This window comes from Neoarius graeffei, chromosome 10 (genome assembly GCF_027579695.1).
Source record: "Neoarius graeffei isolate fNeoGra1 chromosome 10, fNeoGra1.pri, whole genome shotgun sequence".
Lineage (NCBI taxonomy): Eukaryota > Metazoa > Chordata > Actinopteri > Siluriformes > Ariidae > Neoarius > Neoarius graeffei.
The window spans coordinates 19716325-19736803 of NC_083578.1; the positions used below are offsets into that span (position 1 = coordinate 19716325).

At 44.1% G+C, this 20479-nt stretch overlaps 1 protein-coding gene and 1 long non-coding RNA gene across 3 annotated transcripts in view; both read right to left on the minus strand.

Moving 5' to 3' along the window:
• Positions 1 to 2084: 2084 nt before the first annotated feature.
• Positions 2085 to 2865, minus strand: LOC132892926 (uncharacterized). 2 transcript variants are annotated; one of them, XR_009655493.1, is made up of 4 exons: positions 2758 to 2865; positions 2585 to 2620; positions 2431 to 2475; positions 2085 to 2157 (listed from the first exon to the last, which is right to left on the minus strand). It is a non-coding gene; the product is annotated as an uncharacterized LOC132892926 (long non-coding RNA). The 2 variants fall into 2 exon arrangements; XR_009655492.1 differs by lacking the exon at positions 2085 to 2157 and adding an exon at positions 2216 to 2308.
• Positions 2866 to 5205: 2340 nt separating this feature from the next.
• LOC132893498 (uncharacterized) overlaps positions 5206 to 20479 on the minus strand; it is a 103881-nt gene continuing 88607 nt past the window's right edge. Inside the window, exons 23-33 of the mRNA XM_060932694.1 lie at positions 9066 to 9131; positions 8893 to 8928; positions 8739 to 8783; positions 8250 to 8379; positions 7620 to 7729; positions 7331 to 7375; positions 7101 to 7236; positions 6869 to 6972; positions 6478 to 6522; positions 6115 to 6250; positions 5206 to 5313 (exon numbers count right to left, since the gene is read on the minus strand). Coding sequence (XP_060788677.1) covers positions 5208 to 5313; positions 6115 to 6250; positions 6478 to 6522; positions 6869 to 6972; positions 7101 to 7236; positions 7331 to 7375; positions 7620 to 7729; positions 8250 to 8379; positions 8739 to 8783; positions 8893 to 8928; positions 9066 to 9131 — 959 coding nt within the window. The 3' untranslated portion in view covers positions 5206 to 5207. The remainder of the gene's footprint in view (positions 5314 to 6114; positions 6251 to 6477; positions 6523 to 6868; positions 6973 to 7100; positions 7237 to 7330; positions 7376 to 7619; positions 7730 to 8249; positions 8380 to 8738; positions 8784 to 8892; positions 8929 to 9065; positions 9132 to 20479) is intronic.

The window sequence follows — 20479 nt, forward strand, 5'->3', positions numbered from 1 at the left end:
CAGACTGAAGAGAGGCCACTGGGGAGAAAGCTGGCTTCCCTCAAATTATTCTGTTAATAGCAATAAAACAAGAGATAAAAGATTAGTTGTAGTTCTGCACATAAAATACCTTTCATACAGCATGTACTGTACTTGATAGTAAATAGTTTGACTTAAGTTAAAAAAAAAACATTTAATGAAAAATAGGTATATTGTGTTAAATTACAGGATTTGTCCACTTTTTAAAGACATCCCTCCCTCTTTCTATACCTGTGCCTCATTATTTCTTACATCAACTACCTTGAGACTGATTGTGACTTTGACTTGCAATTTTTTTATCATCTTTAAATATATACAGCTATGGAAAAAAAAAGACCACCTTTAAATGGTGGTCACTATATTATACAAAAGTAGTATACTGTAGGGCGGCATGGTGGTGTAGTGGTTAGCGCTGTCGCCTCACAGCAAGAAGGTCCTGGGTTCGAGCCCCGGGGCCGGCGAGGGCCTTTCTGTGTGGAGTTTGCATGTTCTCCCCGTGTCCGCGTGGGTTTCCTCCGGGTGCTCCGGTTTCCCCCACAGTCCAAAGACATGCAGGTTAGGTTAACTGGTGACTCTAAATTGACCGTAGGTGTGAATGTGAGTATGAATGGTTGTCTGTGTCTATGTGTCAGCCCTGTGATGACCTGGCGACTTGTCCAGGGTGTACCCCGCCTTTCGCCCGTAGTCAGCTGGGATAGGCTCCAGCTTGCCTGCGACCCTGTAGAAGGATAAAGCGGCTAGAGATGATGAGATGAATGAGTATACTGTATGTGGAGCTCAATATTAGCAGAGCTCATTTATTAGGTATATGAGAGACAGAGGATGGATGGAGAGAGAACCCCCCCACTCACATTTAGACACAGCTGTACACAATTTTCAGTTACTTATAGGTGCCATAGCAGGGGTCAGAGAAGAAACTGTTTGTAGCAGGCACCTCACAAGTGTTCTGTCCTTCACATCTGCAAAACAGGTTTTCATTTAAGTTGTATCCATAAATATTAGTAATGTCAGGGATGCAGATGACAGACAGAGGTAAAAGCTAGAAGAGCTTATTCAGGCAAACAAACCCAATCATGAGGCAAAAAAGAAAAAAGAAACAGTCAGGCAAGGCACAAACAGGGTATCAGAGGCAAAGGCGAAAGAGCAAAATCCAAACTTCAAACAACATCACCATCAGACTCAAAAGTACAATAACAAACCATTTGGTAAAGCCAGCCACAAAGAACTGAGTATATACCGTACTTCACACTAGTTGCAAAAACAAACAGTCCTTTATCATGTGCTGTGGTGATTGTGAACAGGTACGTATGTGCAATCAATAATCAGAGGCCTATGAATGGTGGAGTGCAGGATGGGTGATGTACTCCCTGGCAGCCGTAGCTGAAGGCCACTGTGAATTCTGGGAAGTGGAGTCTTGAGTGCAAGCAGGTGCAGACATGACAAGTAACGTATTTTAATGATAACAGGCATGTGTAGTAATAAAAAAAAATCACACTTAAGTTAGTGCTTCTGTTACCTAGCTGCAACTTTATCAGATGCACTAGGCGTGTAGCAGTTTGTGTTGGTGAGTTGATTGGCAGGTCGTCCTGAAGAGCATGTGGTGGAATCGGTTCGGCCGTAGTTAGCACTGATGATCTTTAAACGGCGAACACCTAAAATTAGAATTTAGCACAAGGGAAATATAGAATATTAGGATCTATTTAAAGAAAAGCAGTGTGGGAAAGATCCACTTGGTGCTGATGGGATATTGTCTTAAAATCTTTGTTTTACAATAGGTTGCATACATACTGTTTAATGTAATCTTTATTATGTAACATGCTATAAAATAGGTGGAAAAGAAATACTGTAACAAAGGAACAAGGAGGAAAAGAGCACAAACCGCATGTCAGCACAGCTGTATCGTGTTCACAGGTCACAGTTTCTCCTGTAGGAAATGATTTTGTTTATATATTAAATATTATTTTCACCTAATTTTTGTAATACACCTTCAATACAAAAAAATAATCTTACTACCAAAACTACACAAGTTATACAATAGATGTACATTATACAATAGATGTACATTACATTGACCAACATTACATGTGTTGTTGTCTGTACGTCCATATACAGTAGACTTCACCTTTATCAGTCCAGTACCTGAAGAGACACACATACACGTGCACACACACAAAACAAACAAACAAACAAAAGTCTGGCCATTCTTTTCTGACCACAGAAGTAATGCTCTCTGGATATCTCTTGATTTTTGGCAGGGCATCTCGGAAGCCTGCTCCTTTTCATAGAAATCCTAATTTTTTTTTTTTATAGTTTTGCAATATTTAGTTTCTTGTAGTAATAATGTTTCCAAAAAGCTATTATTATTATTGGCTTAAAATATTCTGTCTGAAAATACAGGACATTTAAACTTACCACAAGTGAGGCGCTGGACATCACCATAGCAGGTAATCATATTCTCTGAAAGTATAAATCATTTGCAAGTCCACCTGAATTATTGACTTTGGCTCTTATATAAATCAGTATTATTTTAAGCTATTTAAAATGTGTGACTGCATTCAGACATTACCTCCAGAAACAAGCAAGTCAGGGGCTGCAAGAAGCACTGTAACACAAAACAGACAGATTACTCAAAGACATAAATTTGAGTAATTGCTTATTGTTATCTCCAGTTAAGATGCAGGTCCAATTTAGCTGAACACACCCATGGATTTTATATGGAATAGCATGGAAGAAACTTACGGGTGAGTAGTGTAAGCCTCAGAAAGAGCATCATGGTGCTGGATGTATCAAAGATTGAGTAGAAAAATCAAGTGCTGCACCATTGGAACATGTATTTTATACTGAGTTCCAGGAAATAAACCTAATAAAAAAGAATGTTAAACTTGATATCCTTACATTGTAAAGTCCTTAACATACTGAGCTCCAGGAAATAAATCTGATAATAAAAACAATGTTCTTCCTCATACACAAACAGCATACCAACACTTTTAGGCTTTTCACTGCGCTCACTCATGAAATATTTTCATCACTCGAAGATAAACCTTATATCTTTGCATCACCATGTAAAATTCAACCCTTTTAGGATTTTCCCTGACAGGTCCGAATCAGGAAGTAAAACAAACATTAAATATATTACGTTACAGACATTAATAATTGTACTTTCTGTCTGTTGGAGTACTTGACATGCTGGGGAACTGGGTTGGGTTTCCCGATTATTAGATTAATACATGTAACTTGTATTGTGCATTTAAGTTACCGGTATAAGATTATTTAATTTGCTTCATAATGTGATTCTCAGTTCATCTGATTATTTCATTAGCCTTTTACGTTTTATCAGTGAAAATGCATGCATGTACATGTATGCTGCATAAGTTACAACACCTATCCTGTTTTAATGAGAGTCAATCCACAATTAATGAAGTCAAATCAGTCTTAGTTGAGCAAGTTGGTAATGGTATTTCTTAACTTTCACCATAAATTTTTATTTATATGACTTTATTTATATGTCTCTTATGTCTGATGAAATAGGGAGGTAGCATTAAGGGCCTTGCCTACAGGCCCACACTGGAGTTGCCTCAACCAGGGCACAAACCCCTGACCTCCTGCACCATAGTGCACTAAGTCAGTGATGCTACCAACTGGGCTATCCACCAGCAGCTTATAGGGTAAGGCAAGGCCTAAGAAGTCAGCTGAAAAGGAAGAACAAGGTCTGGGCCATCAACACCTATGCCCTGCCGGTCATCAGATACCCTGCTGGGATAATAAGCTGGCCGACGGAGGAGGTAGAGGACATTAACTTTAAGTACAAGTTTTCTAAGAAAATTCATCCATGCAGTCTCTTCAGCCGACCCTCATTAAGAAAACAGGCTTGGATACTGTAGGTAAGATGACTGCAAACACAAGTAGTTAAAAATTTTACTCGTGTCAACAGTTTAACTCGACGATCTGCAAGTACTGTCTTAATCTCGTTCCACTTCTTGTGGGCTGAGACGATGCGTTGAATGGTAAATGCTGAATATTCTTCTACATTGGAGATGGTATGTCCAAGATAGGTGAAACTGGTTACATTCTCAATACATGGGTCTCTTATTTTAATAAGAGATCTGGATGCCTTAACTTCAGGAAGAACATTGAAACACATGGTTTTTTCTGTCGAAATGGTTAAACCAAATCTTATTAACTCATCAAATACTTTAAGCATTTCGTTCAACTCAGATACACTTTTACAGAAGAGAATGATGTCATCTGCATAACTAACTTGAATAAGTCGAGTTTCTCCATTACAAGGATGTTCTTTACACTGGCTTCAGTTGGTACAAGTATATGGGATGTTATACTTTAAAAGTACTCCAGGATTACATATCTCTTTACTAATTCGATGGACAACCTCAGACTGTTTACTTGTATTCTGCCTTTCGATTACCTTTTGCACTGGTCTGCTTGAGCACTGTGTTTGAAATGTTTATTAAAATCACAGACTGGACAGCAAACTCATGAACTCACAAGTCTCATCCATGTTATGCTTGCATTTAGAGGATACTTTATTGCGCAATCAACTAGCAGATAAGTAAGCTTCAGAAATAAAATCATTACAGCAGGTGATCATATAAACATGCAAATATTAAGTACACCACCACCAAAATTCAATCACGGTCACATCTGCATGGTAGCAAATCTAAAATCCAGTCGCAGTCCTTTTCAGACTGAAGAGAGGCCACTGGGGAGAAAGCTGGCTTGCCTCAAATTATTCTGTTAATAGCAATAAAACAAGAGATAAAAGATTAGTTGTAGTTCTGCACATTAAATACCTTTCATACAGCATGTACTGTACTTGATAGTAAATAGTTTGGCTTAAGTTAAAAAAAAAACCATTTAATGAAAAATAGGTATATTGTGTTAAATTACAGTATTGGTCCACTTTTTAAAGACATCCCTCCCTCTTTCTATACCTGTGCCTCATTATTTCTTACATCAACTACCTTGAGACTGATTGTGACTTTGACTTGCAATTTTTTTTATCATCTTTAAATATATACAGCTATGGAGAAAAAAAAAGACCACCTTTAAATGGTGGTCACTATATTATACAAAAGTCGTATACTGTATGTGGAGCTCAATATTAGCAGAGCTCATTTATTAGGTATATGAGAGACAGAGGATGGATGGAGAGAGAACCCCCCCACTCACATTTAGACACAGCTGTACACAATTTTCAGGTACTTATAGGTGCCATAGCAGGGGTCAGAGAAGAAACTGTTTGTAGCAGGCACCTCACAAGTGTTCTGTCCTTCACATCTGCAAAACAGGTTTTCATTTAAGTTGTATCCATAAATATTAGTAATGTCAGGGATGCAGATGACAGACAGAGGTAAAAGCTAGAAGAGCTTATTCAGGCAAACAAACCCAATCATGAGGCAAAAAAGAAAAAAGAAACAGTCAGGCAAGGCACAAACAGGGTATCAGAGGCAAAGGCGAAAGAGCAAAATCCAAACATCACCACCATCAGGCTCAAAAGTACAATAACAAACCACTCGGTACCATCAGCCACAAGGAACTGAGTATATACTTCACACTAGTTGCAAAAACAAACAGTCCTTTATCATGTGCTGTGGTGATTGTGAACAGGTACGTATGTGCAATCAATAATCAGAGGCCTATGAATGGTGGAGTGCAGGATGGGTGATGTACTCCCTGGCAGCCATATCTGAAGGCCACTGTGAATTCTGGGAAGTGGAGTCTTGAGTGCAAGCAGGTGCAGACATGACAAGTAACGTATTTTAATGATAACAGGCTTCTCATCTCATCTCATTATCTCTAGCCACTTTATCCTGTTCTACAGGGTCGCAGGCAAGCCGGAGCCTATCCCAGCTGACTACAGGTGAAAGGCGGGGTACACCCTGGACAAGTCGCCAGGTCATCACAGGGCTGACACATAGACACAGACAACCATTCACACTCACATTCACATCTACGGTCAATTTAGAGTCACCAGTTAACCTAACCTGCATGTCTTTGGACTGTGGGGGAAACCGGAGCTGATAACAGGCATGTATAGTAATAAAAAAAAGATCACACTTAAGTTAGTGCGTCTGTTACCTAGCTGCAACTTTATCAAATGCACTAGGCGTGTAGCAGTTTGTGTTGGTGAGTTGATTGGCAGGTCGTCCTGAAGAGCATGTGGTGGAATCGGTTCGGCCGTAGTTAGCACTGATGATCTTTAAACGGCGAACACCTAAAATTAGAATTTAGCACAAGGGAAATATAGAATATTAGGATCTATTTAAAGAAAAGCAGTGTGGGAAAGATCCACTTGGTGCTGATGGGATATTGTCTTAAAATCTTTGTTTTACAATAGGTAATATACATACTGTTTAATGTAATCTTTATTATGTAACATGCAATAAAAGAGGTGGAAAATAAATACTGTAACAAAGGAACAAGGAGGAAAAGAGCACAAACCGCATGTCAGCACAGCTGTATCGTGTTCACAGGTCACAATTTCTCCTGTAGGAAATGATTTTGTTTATATATTACATATTATTTTCACCTAATTTTTGTAATACACCTTCAATACAAAAAAAATCTTACTACCAAAACTACACAAGTTATACAATAGATGTACGTCTATTAAAAATCTTTATTTAAACTCATCTGTAACTTTTATACTAAGACACTATGGTTTAAAAACAAACAAACATGAAATCACCCTTTGTTGGGGAAACTAAGCTAGGTTCAATGTTTTCTAAAGTTATTTGCCCTAATCTACTTTTAGTCATAGATCAAAGTGCCTTAGTTAATTCCTGTTAACCCAAGATTACTAAATGGTAAAAGCAGAAAACAGCGTACTCACGATTGCACAAATAGGACACAGTGAGATATTTAACAGTCCCAACACAAGGATCTGTAAAGAGCTTGAATGAAGCTTCTACGGTGCATCTCTGCTGTCCATTACACCTTTTAATGAAAGTAAGAAAACATGGCCTCCTTAACTAGTGAACACCAAGTGCATCTAGTCAATAAAGGTGAATCTAATAGGTAAAACGTTTATTCGAACGAACGAACAAACAAACAAAAAATGTTACAGTGCAGCCACAGTCGGGAGTGTGTTTGGAGCGTAACAGTTGGTGTTCTGGATCAAACTGTTAGAGAGTCCATTGGAACAAGTTACTGAATCAGCACGTCCATAGTTTGCATTTATGATCTGAATCGAATCATCTCCTGCGCAGAGACACAGATAAAACTGCTGTAGTTCAAAGGCAACAGCAATCAATCATTCAATAAATAAATAACAGAGACTTAGTGAAGTTCTTACCACAGTCTAGTGTGCTGTAGCCATGCTCACAGATCACAACAAACTCTAGAGGAAGGAGATAAAAGCAAAGTGCATGCAATGTTATGATCAACTGGTATGGCAATAAACCATGGGAGATTATTATGAAATTATTACAAAGCTATAAATACAAACAAAAATTGATAGCTGCAGTTTGCCACGAGTATGAGCTCAGTATCAGTGTGTCAGTTGTAAATGTTCTGTATTTAGATGTCAATTCCAAAATTGTCTTAACAGATTCCAACACACCTCTACATCATGCACTACTTACGGCCATTGATACAGTCATAAGTGGTGTTGTAGTACTTGTAGGTTCCATAACATGGGTCAGGGTTGGCAAGTAAATTTGTCTTCAGCTCACACTCTCTTAGTCCATTGCATCTGTTTGAGGTTAACAGACCAAATGATCTCACCAGGGTTATGGTGTTGTGTCTTCAGAATGTGAAATAAATAACAGACTGCAACATTAGGTCTATATCTAATACAAAATATCTGCAATATTCTATGACTAATAATAAATGAATTATTCAAGAAACAAAATTAAGTAATTGTGGATATGGTAAGGTTTTGTGGAAGGAGACATTTTATTTAACATTTATGGAAGGAGTCTCCTGTGTCAGTCAGTAAAGGGCAGAATAGGTTGTGCTGTTTTACACATCAAGCTGGATTTTCTGTCTTATTAAGTTCAAGAGACAGAGGAAAGAGAAGCTGGGGAGGAAACAACATGATTATTGCTTCTATGACGTCAGTGATAACTTGTCTCCAGGATATTCTACAACACGTATGCTACGGGCCATTTCACGATTATTTTTTCCAAGTTCATGTGGGCTAAGTGAAACTAATCAGCAAACTAACCCATGGGCCTTGTGTTTGACACGTTATAACCCAAATAACACTGTACCTTTCAGCAATAGTGAAAATTTTTGAGGCACAGTCGGTTTTAGCAACCTGAGAAGGGGGCCGACCAACATTACATGTGTTGTTGTCTGTACGTCCATATACAGTAGACTTCACCTTTATCAGTCCAGCACCTGAAGAGACAGACACACACACACACACACACACACACACACACACACACACACACACACACACACACACACACAAAACAAACAAACAAACAAACAAACAAACAAACAAACAAACAAACAAACAAACAAACAAAAAGTCTGGCCATTCTTTTCTGACCACAGAAGTAATGCTCTCTGGATATCTCTTGATTTTTGGCAGGGCATCTCGGAAGCCTGCTCCTTTTCATAGAAATCCTAATTTTTTTTTTTTTTTATAGTTTTGCAATATTTAGTTTCTTGTAGTAATAATGTTTCCAAAAAGCTATTATTATTATTGGCTTAAAATATTCTGTCTGAAAATATAGGACATTTAAACTTACCACAAGTGAGGCGCTGGACATCACCATAGCAGGTAATCATATTCTCTGAAAGTATAAATCATTTGCAAGTCCACCTGAATTATTGACTTTGGCTCTTATATAAATCAGTATTATTTTAAGCTATTTAAAATGTGTGACTGCATTCAGACATTACCTCCAGAAACAAGCAAGTCAGGGGCTGCAAGAAGCACTGTAACACAAAACAGACAGATTACTCAAAGACATAAATTTGAGTAATTGCTTATTGTTATCTCCAGTTAAGATGCAGGTCCAATTTAGCTGAACACACCCATGGATTTTATATGGAATAGCACGGAAGAAACTTACGGGTGAGTAGTGTAAGCCTCAGAAAGAGCATCATGGTGCTGGATGTATCAAAGATTGAGTAGAAAAATCAAGTGCTGCACCATTGGAACATGTATTTTATACTGAGTTCCAGGAAATAAACCTAATAAAAAAGAATGTTAAACTTGATATCCTTACATTGTAAAGTCCTTAACATACTGAGCTCCAGGAAATAAATCTGATAATAAAAACAATGTTCTTCCTCATACACAAACAGCATACCAACACTTTTAGGCTTTTCACTGCGCTCACTCATGAAATATTTTCATCACTCGAAGATAAACCTTATATCTTTGCATCACCATGTAAAATTCAACCCTTTTAGGATTTTCCCTGACAGGTCCGAATCAGGAAGTAAAACAAACATTAAATATATTACGTTACAGACATTAATAATTGTACTTTCTGTCTGTTGGAGTACTTGACATGCTGGGGAACTGGGTTGGGTTTCCCGATTATTAGATTAATACATGTAACTTGTATTGTGCATTTAAGTTACCGGTATAAGATTATTTAATTTGCTTCATAATGTGATTCTCAGTTCATCTGATTATTTCATTAGCCTTTTACGTTTTAACAGTGAAAATGCATGCATGTACATGTATGTTGCATAAGTTATAACACCTATCCTGTTTTAATGAGAGTCAACCCACAATCAATGAAGTCAAATCAGTCTTAGTTGAGCAAGCTGGTAACGGTGTTTCTTACTTTCACCATAAATTTTTATTAATATGACTTTGGTCTATAGCTGTAAAAGGCCTCAGCCTTAAAACCGGTTCCTGCTGTGATGTCACGCACTCAGGGCTGGCTGGCTCAGCGGGGCAGCTCGAATGCCAACTTTGCGGTCAATTTTAACTCTCAAAAATATGTTTTTTTAAAATTCACATTCATGCAACATACAAGACTCAAGGATGGAGATACTATCCACTCAGAAATTTATTTTAAAATAAAGGCTCTGCGTATCTCCTTTAAGCTAACGTGGTTTTCCCAAACAACATTGCAGCCAAAGTAGTCCTTTAGTTCACTCTTAACTTACGATGGACCTGGATCACTCTTTCACAGCAAGCATCTCCTCGCAGCCGAATACACAGAATGCGCATGCCCCTCTGAGGGACTCACACAATCAACGGATGGACAATGGTGGTGAGCCTGCTGCCGGTGTTCAATTATTTTTCTTGTACATTGCAAGTATATCAAGTTAATTATCATATAAATAGACACAAAACATGAATGTATGGAATTACATATGGATATCTTAATGTCACATTGATATCGCCACATTTGAATCAAATTTATCTCCATTAGGCAACTGATTATCTCATTTAGTGTCATAAATCAGACAAATTTCTGCACCTGTAACACATATATACTATATACGGGAGAACATTACCAAATTGGCATTGTAAATAACAGTTGAAATAATCATCACTGCATGATTGGGTAACAATACAAAGAGCAGGCACAGGGAAAACACTTACTTAATTATTTAGCTTAATATTTGCTCATTCTTTTGTGTGAACATTTGTTCCTTTCATTAAGAAACACATTTGAAATAAAAAATGGAATGGTCCAAAAATGTAAAACAGTTTAAATTATTAATTACCACATTATTTAGCATTATATATAAGCATTATATGTTATGCTTAATGATGATATATTAACATATTTTAACACTTTGTATTTCATTGTTTTTTTTTGTAGAAAAACATGTGGCATGCCATGTGACCTCATTGACTGGATTTAGCAGCTAAGAATGCCTTTATCAACTTCAGTTTGAATGCCTTTAGCAACTACTAATGCCTATCTTGAGGATGCGCATTGCAAAGAAGCTCTTAGCAAAGTTGCTCTTTAGAATCCTTCTTGCAAGTGAGTTCGGGAAAACTATGTACAATGTTCATTGCTTCAGAATGTCTTTAAATTTACTCTTTAGCCCTAAAGTTAGGGTTGCCACCTTAGGGTTGCCCCAAGCAAACACCCCCCACCCCCCACCCCCACACACTGCAAGTCCTACATTTTATCCACTCTGGTGATGCAATGATTTTCAACATGCTAATACACATGGTTTGAAGTCCTTTACTGCAAGCCAAAATATCAAAAAATAAAAGAATAACTTACAACTGCATGTGTAATACCAATAGGTTTGACAAACAACTCTTACATCACAAACTTAACACTGTGTCCATCCCAAACAAATGGAAACTCTCTCTCTCTCTCTTTCTCTCTCGCAATATATATATGGCAGGCCCAAACGTATGGTGAGGGTCTGCTGGGAACGTCTGGCCGAGCACTCTGTCGGGGAGGTCTTTAACTCCCACCTCCGGGAGAGCTTCTCCCAGCTTCCGAGGGAGGCGGGGGACATTGAGTCTGAGTGGACCATGTTCTCTACCTCCATTGTAGACATGGCTGTTCGGAGCTGTGGCCGCAAGGTCTCCGGTGCCTGTCGTGGCGGCAATCCCTGAACCCGGTGGTGGACACCGAAAGTAAGGGATGCCGTCAAGCTGAAGAAGGAGTCCTATCGGGCTATGTTGGCCTCCGGGACTCCTGAGGCAGCTGACGGGTATCGTCAGACCAGGCGTGCCGCAGCTCGGGTAGTTGCGGAGGCAAAAACTTGGAACTGGGAGGAGTTCGGTGAGGCCATGGAGGAGGACTATCGGTCGGCCTCGAAGAAATTCTGGCAAACCTTCCGGTGCCTCAGGAGGGGGAAGCAGTACTCTGCCAACACTGTTTACAGTGTGGGTGGGGAGCTGTTGACCTCAATTGGGGACATTGTCGGGCGGTGGAAGGAATACTTCGAGGATCTCCTCAATCCCACAGTCACGTCTTCCATTGAGGAAGCGGAGGCTGATGACTCAGAGGCAGACTCGTCCATTACCCAAGCTGAAGTCACTGAGGTGGTTAGCAAGCTCCTCGGTGGCAAGGCACCGGGGGTGGATGAGATCCGCCCAGAGTATCTCAAGTCTCTGGATGTTGTGGGGCTGTCTTGGCTGACACGCCTCTGCAACATCGTGTGGCGGTTGGGGACAGTGCCTCTGGAGTGGCAGACTGGGGTGGTGGTCCCTCTTTTTAAGAAAGGGGACCGGAGAGTGTGCTCCAATTATAGGGGAATCACACTTCTCAGCCTCCCAGGGAAGGTTTACTCCAGGGTACTGGAGAGGAGAATTCGGCTGATAGTCGAACCTCGGATCCAGGAGGAACAATGCGGTTTTCGTCCTGGTCGTGGAACACTGGACCAGCTCTATACCCTTCATAGGGTGCTCGAGGGTTCATGGGAGTTTGCCCAACCAGTCCACATGTGCTTTGTGGATCTGGAGAAGACATTCAACTGTGTCCCTCGTGGTATTCTGTGGGGGGTGCTTCAGGAGTATGGGGTTCGGGGCCCTTTGCTAAGGGCTGTCCGGCATACCTGTCAACCCTCCCATTTTTCCCAGGAACTCCCTTATTTTGACTTATTTCCCACTGTCTTCCCGTTTTTTTTTTATTTTCCCGAAAATATCCCATATTTTCACATTATATAAAAGTCCCATATTTTCACAATATAAAAAAGTTGGTAGGTCCAGAATTCATGATGCGCCTCTGACAGGAGTTTACAGCAGGAAGTCGGGCCATGAATTCACATCCCCGCCCTCTCAGGCATCAGTAATTACATAACTACATCCGGAGGCGAGGCTGAACAAGTGATTAGGTCCAGTGTTGCCAGATTGGGCAGTTTCCCTCCCAAGTTGGGTGGTTTCAAGTGCATTTTGGTGGGTTTTGAACATATTTTGGGCTGGAAAACGTCAGCAGTATCTGGCAACACTGATTAGGTCTGAGGTGAAGATGGCGATATTAATAGCTAAGAAAAACATTAGCATCTCTTTCTTTGATGATTTCAACAAGTGCGTGGCTGGAATGTTCCCAGACTCTTCCATCGCAAAGAAATTTTCCATGGGGAAAACGAAAGCCTCCCAAATAATCAAAGGTAAGCTACACATGTTTACATTAAGTATGTCCTGGCTAAGACCTCATAAATAGCCTAGTTTAAACTAATTGTTGTATTAACTGTTTTATCCACTCATTGTCTATTTTATTTTCTATCTGAAACTTACCCATTTTAAATCACTCTTGGTTTAATATCTTATATTACTCTTTATCTCTTTATTACTCTATCTATCTATCTATCTATCTATCTATCTATCTATCTATCTATCTATCTATCTATCTATCTATCTATCTAGTGTTCTGAGGCCATGACTATGGTAAAACCATAATAAATTGCAATGGAATTGAATTTATCGACTGGTTATATAATGACCTTTCTTATTTTAACATAAGATACGTATTTTAGCCCTTAATTTGGGAAATAACTGGTACCACTGAAAGCAAATTAAATGTATAGTTTATTCACAAATGCACTCTATAAACCATAAGCATATTGAGTTTGGGTCTTGGCTATCACCAACATGCACCAGAGTACAGGAAACCACAAATACTAGATAGAAAATTACCCCCCGTTCAACTACACACCCACTTTTGGTGAAGGGTATGACTTTCCGAAATTTTCCCTTATTTTGAGTTAAAAATCTGGGAAATATCCCTTTTTTTCAAACTTCAAAGTTGACAGGTATGCTGTCTGGTCCCTGTACGAATGGAGCAGGAGTCTGGTTCACATTGCCGGCAGTAAGTCAGACCTGTTCCCAGTGCATGTTGGACTCTGGCAGGGTTGCCCTTTGTCACTGGTTCTGTTCATAATTTTTATGGACAGAATTTCTAGGCGCAGCCAGGGGCCGGAAGGAATCCTGTTTGGGAACCACAGGATTTCATCTCTGCTTTTTGCAGATGATGTTGTCCTGTTGGCTTCTGCAAACCAGGACCTTCAGCATGCACTGAGGCGGTTTGCAGTCGAGTGTGAAGCGGCTGGGATGAGAATCAGCATCTCCAAGTCCGAGGCCATGGTTCTCGACTGGAAAAGGGTGGCTTGCCCTCTCCAGGTTGGTGGAGAAGTTCTGCCTCAAGTGGAGGAGTTTAAGTACTTCGGGATCTTGTTCACGAGTGAGGGAAGGATAGAGCATGAGATCGATAGGCGGATCGGTGCGGCCTCCACAGTGATGCGGTCACTTTACCGGTCTGTCATGGTGAAGAAGGAGCTGAGCCAAAAGGCGAAGCTCTCGATTTACCAGTCGATCTATGTTCCGACTCTCACCTACGGTCATGAGCTTTGGGTAATGACCGAAAGAACAAGATCGCGGATAAAAGCGGCCGAAATGAGTTTCCTTCGCAGGGTGGCTGGGCACTCCCTTAGAGATAGGGTGAGAAGTACAGTTACTCGGGAGGAGCTCGGAGTAGAGCTGCTGCTCCTCCACATCAAGAGGAATCAGCTGAGGTGGCTCGGGCATCTCTTTCGGATGCCTCCTGGTTGCCTCCCTGGGGAGGTGTTCCAGGCATGTCCCCCTGTGAGGAGGCCCCGGGGAAGACCCAGGACATGCTGGAGGGACTATGTCTCTCGGCTGGCCTGGGAATGCCTTGGTGTTCTTCCCAAGGAGCTGGCCGAGGTGTCTGGGGAAAGGGAAGTTTGGGCTTCCATGCTCAGACTGCTGCCTCCGCGACCCGGCCCCGGATAAGCGGAAGAAGAAGAGACAACAACCGGCCAGACCCACCAAGAGCTGAGGTGGAAAAATACTGGAAAGACATATGGGAAAGAAAGGCATCATACAACACCGATGCCCAATGGTTAGTGGACCTAAGAGCTGACCACAGCAACCTCCCAGAACAAGAACCAGTAACCATCTCAATGGCAGACGTCCAAGAAAGAGTGTCAAAGATGAAGAGCTGGACAGCACCAGGCCCCGATATGATCCATACGTACTGGCTGAAGAAGCTAACTGCACTCCATGAACGCCTAGCAGCACAGATGAACCAGCTGCTGAGGGATGGGACCCACCCAGAATGGCTAACCCAAGGCAGGACAGTCCTAATCATGAAGGACCCCCAGAAGGGACCCATCCCATCCAACTACTGGCCAATTACCTGTCTCTGCACAACATGGAAGGCCCTGTCAGGCATCATTGTGGCAAAAATGAGTAAGCATGTGGCTCAATACATGAGCGAGGCACAGAAAGGAATTGGCAGTAACACCAGAGGAGCCAAGCACCAGCTACTGGTCGATAGTGTTAGGACTAGGACTGTTTTGGCCTCTAGAGGCCGCTGTTATTTCCTTTTCATGTCGTGTTTATTTTGGCCTCTAGAGGCCGCCACTGTTCCTGTGTCTTGTGTTTGTGTTAATTGCCTAATTATCTTCACCTGTGTCCTTAATTAGTTTGTCTATTTATACCCCTGAGTTCAGTCCTCTTGTCACGGAGTCTTTGTGCTGTTATGTTTATCTCCAGTTTCCTTTGTACTGTGTTTTTTGATCTTCTTAGCTTTTGAATTTTTGCACTTTGCTTTTCTTTTGGATTATACTCTTTGGTTTTTTTTGTCTTTTGTTTTGCCCTGTATATAGTGTATATAGTTTAAATAAACCTTTTGATTCTTTTTCTACTTCCGCCTCACGCCTCTGCATTTGAGTCATCCCCCTGGTGGCCTAGTGGGGGTTTGCTGGATTATCACACCAACGAACCAGGTTCGAATCCCAGCAAAACCCTAACAGAAAGACTCCGTCATGACCGACTCAGCAGAGGCTGCTTCAACTGTCTACCCGGCCAACCTTCAGGGAATTATGGCAGCTTTGACACGCTTCGGAGCGACCATGGACGCTCATGGACGTACGCTCACCAGCCAACGTGAGGCCCTCGCTCGCCACGAGGAACTGCTTCAGCAAATTGGGAAAACCCTGGCACAGCTGACATCTCTGCCTGCATCTCCTGCTCCTGATCCAGTTCCTGCTCCTGATCCAGCTCCCACTCCTGCTCCAGTGCCTCCTGCAATGCTGCCTTCTTCACCTCGCGAACCCAGCCTTCCTGCACCACAGAGGTATGACGGCAAGCACAGTGAGTGCCGAGAGTTCCTTACCCAGTGTCAACTCACCTTTGAGCTTCAGCCTACCACCTACACTACGGATCGCCGCAAGATTGCCTTTGTGATCACCTTATTAGCTGGTAAGGCGCGAGCCTGGGCTACTGCTATCTGGCAAAGACAGGGACCTGAGTGCTTTGATTTCCAGCTGTTTTCTGAAGAGATGCTTCGGGTCTTCGATCAGGCAGACATCAGTACCAACGCAGCCCGAAAGCTCATGTCCATCCGGCAAGGAGGAAGCGTCGCAGATTACGCCATCTCGTTCCGAACACTCGCAGCAGTAAGTGGATGGAACGAGACTGCCCTGGTGTCAGCCTTCCACCATGGTCTGTCTGACCCCATCAAGGACGGTCTGGCCTCTATTGGATGCCCAAGTGACCTCGAAACCCTCATCTCACATGCTATTCGTCTGGACAACAGGATGAGAGAACGCCACCAAGCCTTGAGCCCCCCCAGCCTCCCTACCTCTACCTGGAGACCGTCTACCTCCTTCAGTGACTGTCCAGAACCCATGCAAGTGGGTCGTACTCGCCTCTCCGCATCTGAGAGGGAGCGCAGAAGGAGGGACAAGTGCTGCATCTACTGTGGCAAGCCTGGTCACTTCCGAGCATCATGTCCCGAACTCTTGGGAAAAGGACCGCCCCGTCCAGCCGAGGGAGGGTTGTGACGGGGCCTACCCTCTCTCCTGGACTCCCTGGCCAAGGAATCTACATCCCGGTCTCCATCTCCTGGGGTGAGTCTGTCCACTCTTGTCAAGCTTTGATAGACTCAGGGGCGGCTGGGAACTTTATGGATATTCACTTCGCCCAAAGCATCAATATTCCGACTGCACCTCTTGAAGTCCCACTGTCTGTGTCTGCCCTCGATGGCCAAGCGTTAGGTGATGGAAGAGTCACCCAAGTTACTTCTCCAGTTTTCCTCCAGTCTCAAGGTCACAAGGAAGAAATATCCCTGCACCTGATTCCTTCACCTGAGTTCCCAGTTATTCTAGGCCTTCCTTGGCTTACTCGCCACAACCCTCGCATAGACTGGGTAACAAGCCAGGTTGTGGAATGGGGCCCTGCATGCCATGCCTCTTGTCTGCTCTCTAGCTCTCCTGTGTCTCCTGCCGAGCCCCCTGATCTCACCGAGTTATCTCAAGTTCCCACAGAGTACTGGGATCTCAAGGAGGTATTCAGCAAGAGCAGGGCCGCCGTTCTTCCTCCGCACCGGGCCTACGACTGTGCCATCGACTTGCTCCCTGGGACTACCCCTCCTCGTGGCAGACTGTTTTCACTCTCTCAGCCAGAACGCAAGGCCATGGAGGAATACCTCAAAGATGCCCTGGTCTCTGGGTTTATTCGACCCTCCACTTCACCTGCTGGAGCCGGCTTCTTCTTTGTCGGCAAGAAGGATGGGGGGCTCCGACCATGTATTGATTACAGGGGCCTGAATAAGATCACTGTGCGCAACCGATATCCCCTTCCGCTGATGTCCACAGCTTTCGACCTGCTCCAAGGCGCCACCGTCTTCACCAAGTTGGACCTACGGAACGCATACCACCTCATCCGTATCCGACAGGGAGACGAGTGGAAGACTGCCTTTAACACCCCGTCTGGGCACTACGAATACCAGGTGATGCCCTTCGGACTCACCAACGCACCAGCTGTTTTTCAGGCCCTAATCAACGACGTCTTAAGGGACATGATTAACCTATACGTTTTTGTCTACCTCGACGACATCCTTATCTTTTCCAAGACCGTGCAGGAGCACCGCCACCATGTCCGCCAGGTTCTCCAGAGGCTGCTACAGAACAATCTGTTCGCCAAGGCCCAGAAATGCGAATTTCATGTTCCCGAGGTCTCCTTTCTGGGATTTATTGTACGGACAGGCCAACTCCAAATGGACCCTGCCAAGACCCTGGCCGTCCGGGATTGGCCTACTCCCAAGTCCGTTAAGGAGGTTCAGCGGTTCTTAGGATTCGCTAACTTCTACCGCAAGTTCATCAGGAACTTCAGTTCTGTGGCAGCACCCATGTCAGACCTCACCAAAGGGACAGGTGGATCTTATGGCTGGTCTCCTCAGGCAGAAAAGGCGTTCAAAGACCTCAAGGACCGCTTCTGCACGGCACCCATTCTGGTTCTCCCGGACACCTCCCAACCATTCATCGTGGAGGTGGACGCCTCGGACAGTGGTGTCGGCGCGGTGCTCTCTCAACGTTCGGAAGGAAAGCTGCACCCCTGCGCTTACTTCTCCCACCGCCTGAGTCCTGCTGAGTCCCGGTACGATGTGGGGGATCGAGAACTGCTAGCGGTCAAACTGGCCCTTGAGGAGTGGAGGCACTGGCTGGAGGGAGCACAACATCCATTCCTGGTTTGGACTGACCACAAGAACCTGGAGTACCTCCAGCAAGCCAAGAGACTGAACCCTCGACAGGCTAGGTGGGCCCTGTTTTTCAGTCGGTTTGACTTCACCCTCTCATACCGCCCCGGCTCCAAGAACACCAAACCTGACGCACTGTCCAGACTGTTCTCTGCCACTAACAGGGAGAATGAAGTCGGGCCTATTATCCCTGTGTCCCGGATTGTGGCCCCTGTCCGCTGGGGTATTGAGGAGGCTGTCCGACGAGCCCAACGCCAGGACCCCGGTCCTGGGACGGGGCCACCAGGCCTCTTGTACGTCCCACATCAAGCCCGGGCCAAGGTTCTCCAGTGGGGTCACTCTTCCCCTCTCACCGCCCACCCGGGAGCTCGGAGGACCCTGGACTTCCTGAAAAGACGCTTCTGGTGGCCTAACATGGAGAAGGAAGTAAGGTCATTTGTCCTGTCCTGTGAGGTTTGCACCAGAACCAAGAACCCACGACAGCGTCCCCAGGGTCTCCTGCATCCTCTGACCATTCCCCGGCGTCCCTGGTCCCACGTGGCAGTCGACTTTATCACGGGTCTCCCTGAGTCACAAGGTAACACGGTCATTTTGGTCTTAGTTGACAGATTCTCCAAGGCCTGCCGCTTCATACCACTGTGCAAACTCCCCTCTGCTCTTGAAACTGCGAAACTTTTGTTTAATCATGTCTTCCGAGTCTTTGGTCTTCCACAGGACATCGTCTCAGACCGAGGGCCCCAGTTCTCCTCCCGAGTGTGGCACGGGTTCTGCAAGGTCATCGGAGCCACTGCCAGCCTCTCCTCTGGGTTTCACCCACAGTCCAATGGTCAGACGGAGAGGCTCAACCAGGACCTGGAAACCACCCTGCGAGGCCTGGCTATGGATAACCCGACATCGTGGAGCACCTGGCTGCCATGGGCGGAGTACGCCCACAACACCCTGCAGTCATCGGCCACCAAGCTGTCGCCATTCCAGTGCCAATTCGGGTTCCAGCCACCTCTGTTCCCGGACCAGGAGGAGGACGCGGGGGTGCCCTCGGTCAACCAATATGTGAGACGGTGTCGCAAGACCTGGAGCAAGGTCAGGAAGACCCTCATACAGACCTCCAGAACCAACCAGACTCAGGCCAACCGCCATAGAAGACCTGCACACGCTTTCCGCCCTGGGCAGCGTGTTTGGCTGTCCACTAAGGACCTTCCACTGCGGGTGGAGAACCGCAAGCTTGCTCCTCGCTACATTGGCCCCTTCAAGGTGGTGCGCAGGGTGAACCCTGTCTCCTACCGGCTCCAGTTGCCCCGGACTCTGAGGATCAACCCCACTTTCCATGTTTCCCTGTTACGGCCCGTACTGACGTCTACGTATGCCCCTGCCCCTAGGAACCCCCCACCCCCCCGCATCTTCCAGGGGCAGACTGTGTTCACTGTGAATCGCCTGCTTGACTCCCGCCGGGTCCGCGGCGGGTTGCAATATCTGGTGGACTGGGAGGGCTATGGTCCTGAGGAGCGCTGCTGGGTTCCTGCTCGGGATGTCCTTGATAAAGAACTATGTCGGGACTTCCATTCAGCCCATCCGGATCGCCCTGGGAACGTCAGGAGACGCTCCTAGAGGGGGGGGTCCTGTTAGGACTAGGACTGTTTTGGCCTCTAGAGGCCGCTGTTATTTCCTTTTCATGTCGTGTTTATTTTGGCCTCTAGAGGCCGCCACTGTTCCTGTGTCTTGTGTTTGTGTTAATTGCCTAATTATCTTCACCTGTGTCCTTAATTAGTTTGTCTATTTATACCCCTGAGTTCAGTCCTCTTGTCACGGAGTCTTTGTGCTGTTATGTTTATCTCCAGTTTCCTTTGTACTGTGTTTTTTGATCTTCTTAGCTTTTGAATTTTTGCACTTTGCTTTTCTTTTGGATTATACTCTTTGGTTTTTTTTTGTCTTTTGTTTTGCCCTGTATATAGTGTATATAGTTTAAATAAACCTTTTGATTCTTTTTCTACTTCCGCCTCACGCCTCTGCATTTGAGTCATCCCCCTGGTGGCCTAGTGGGGGTTTGCTGG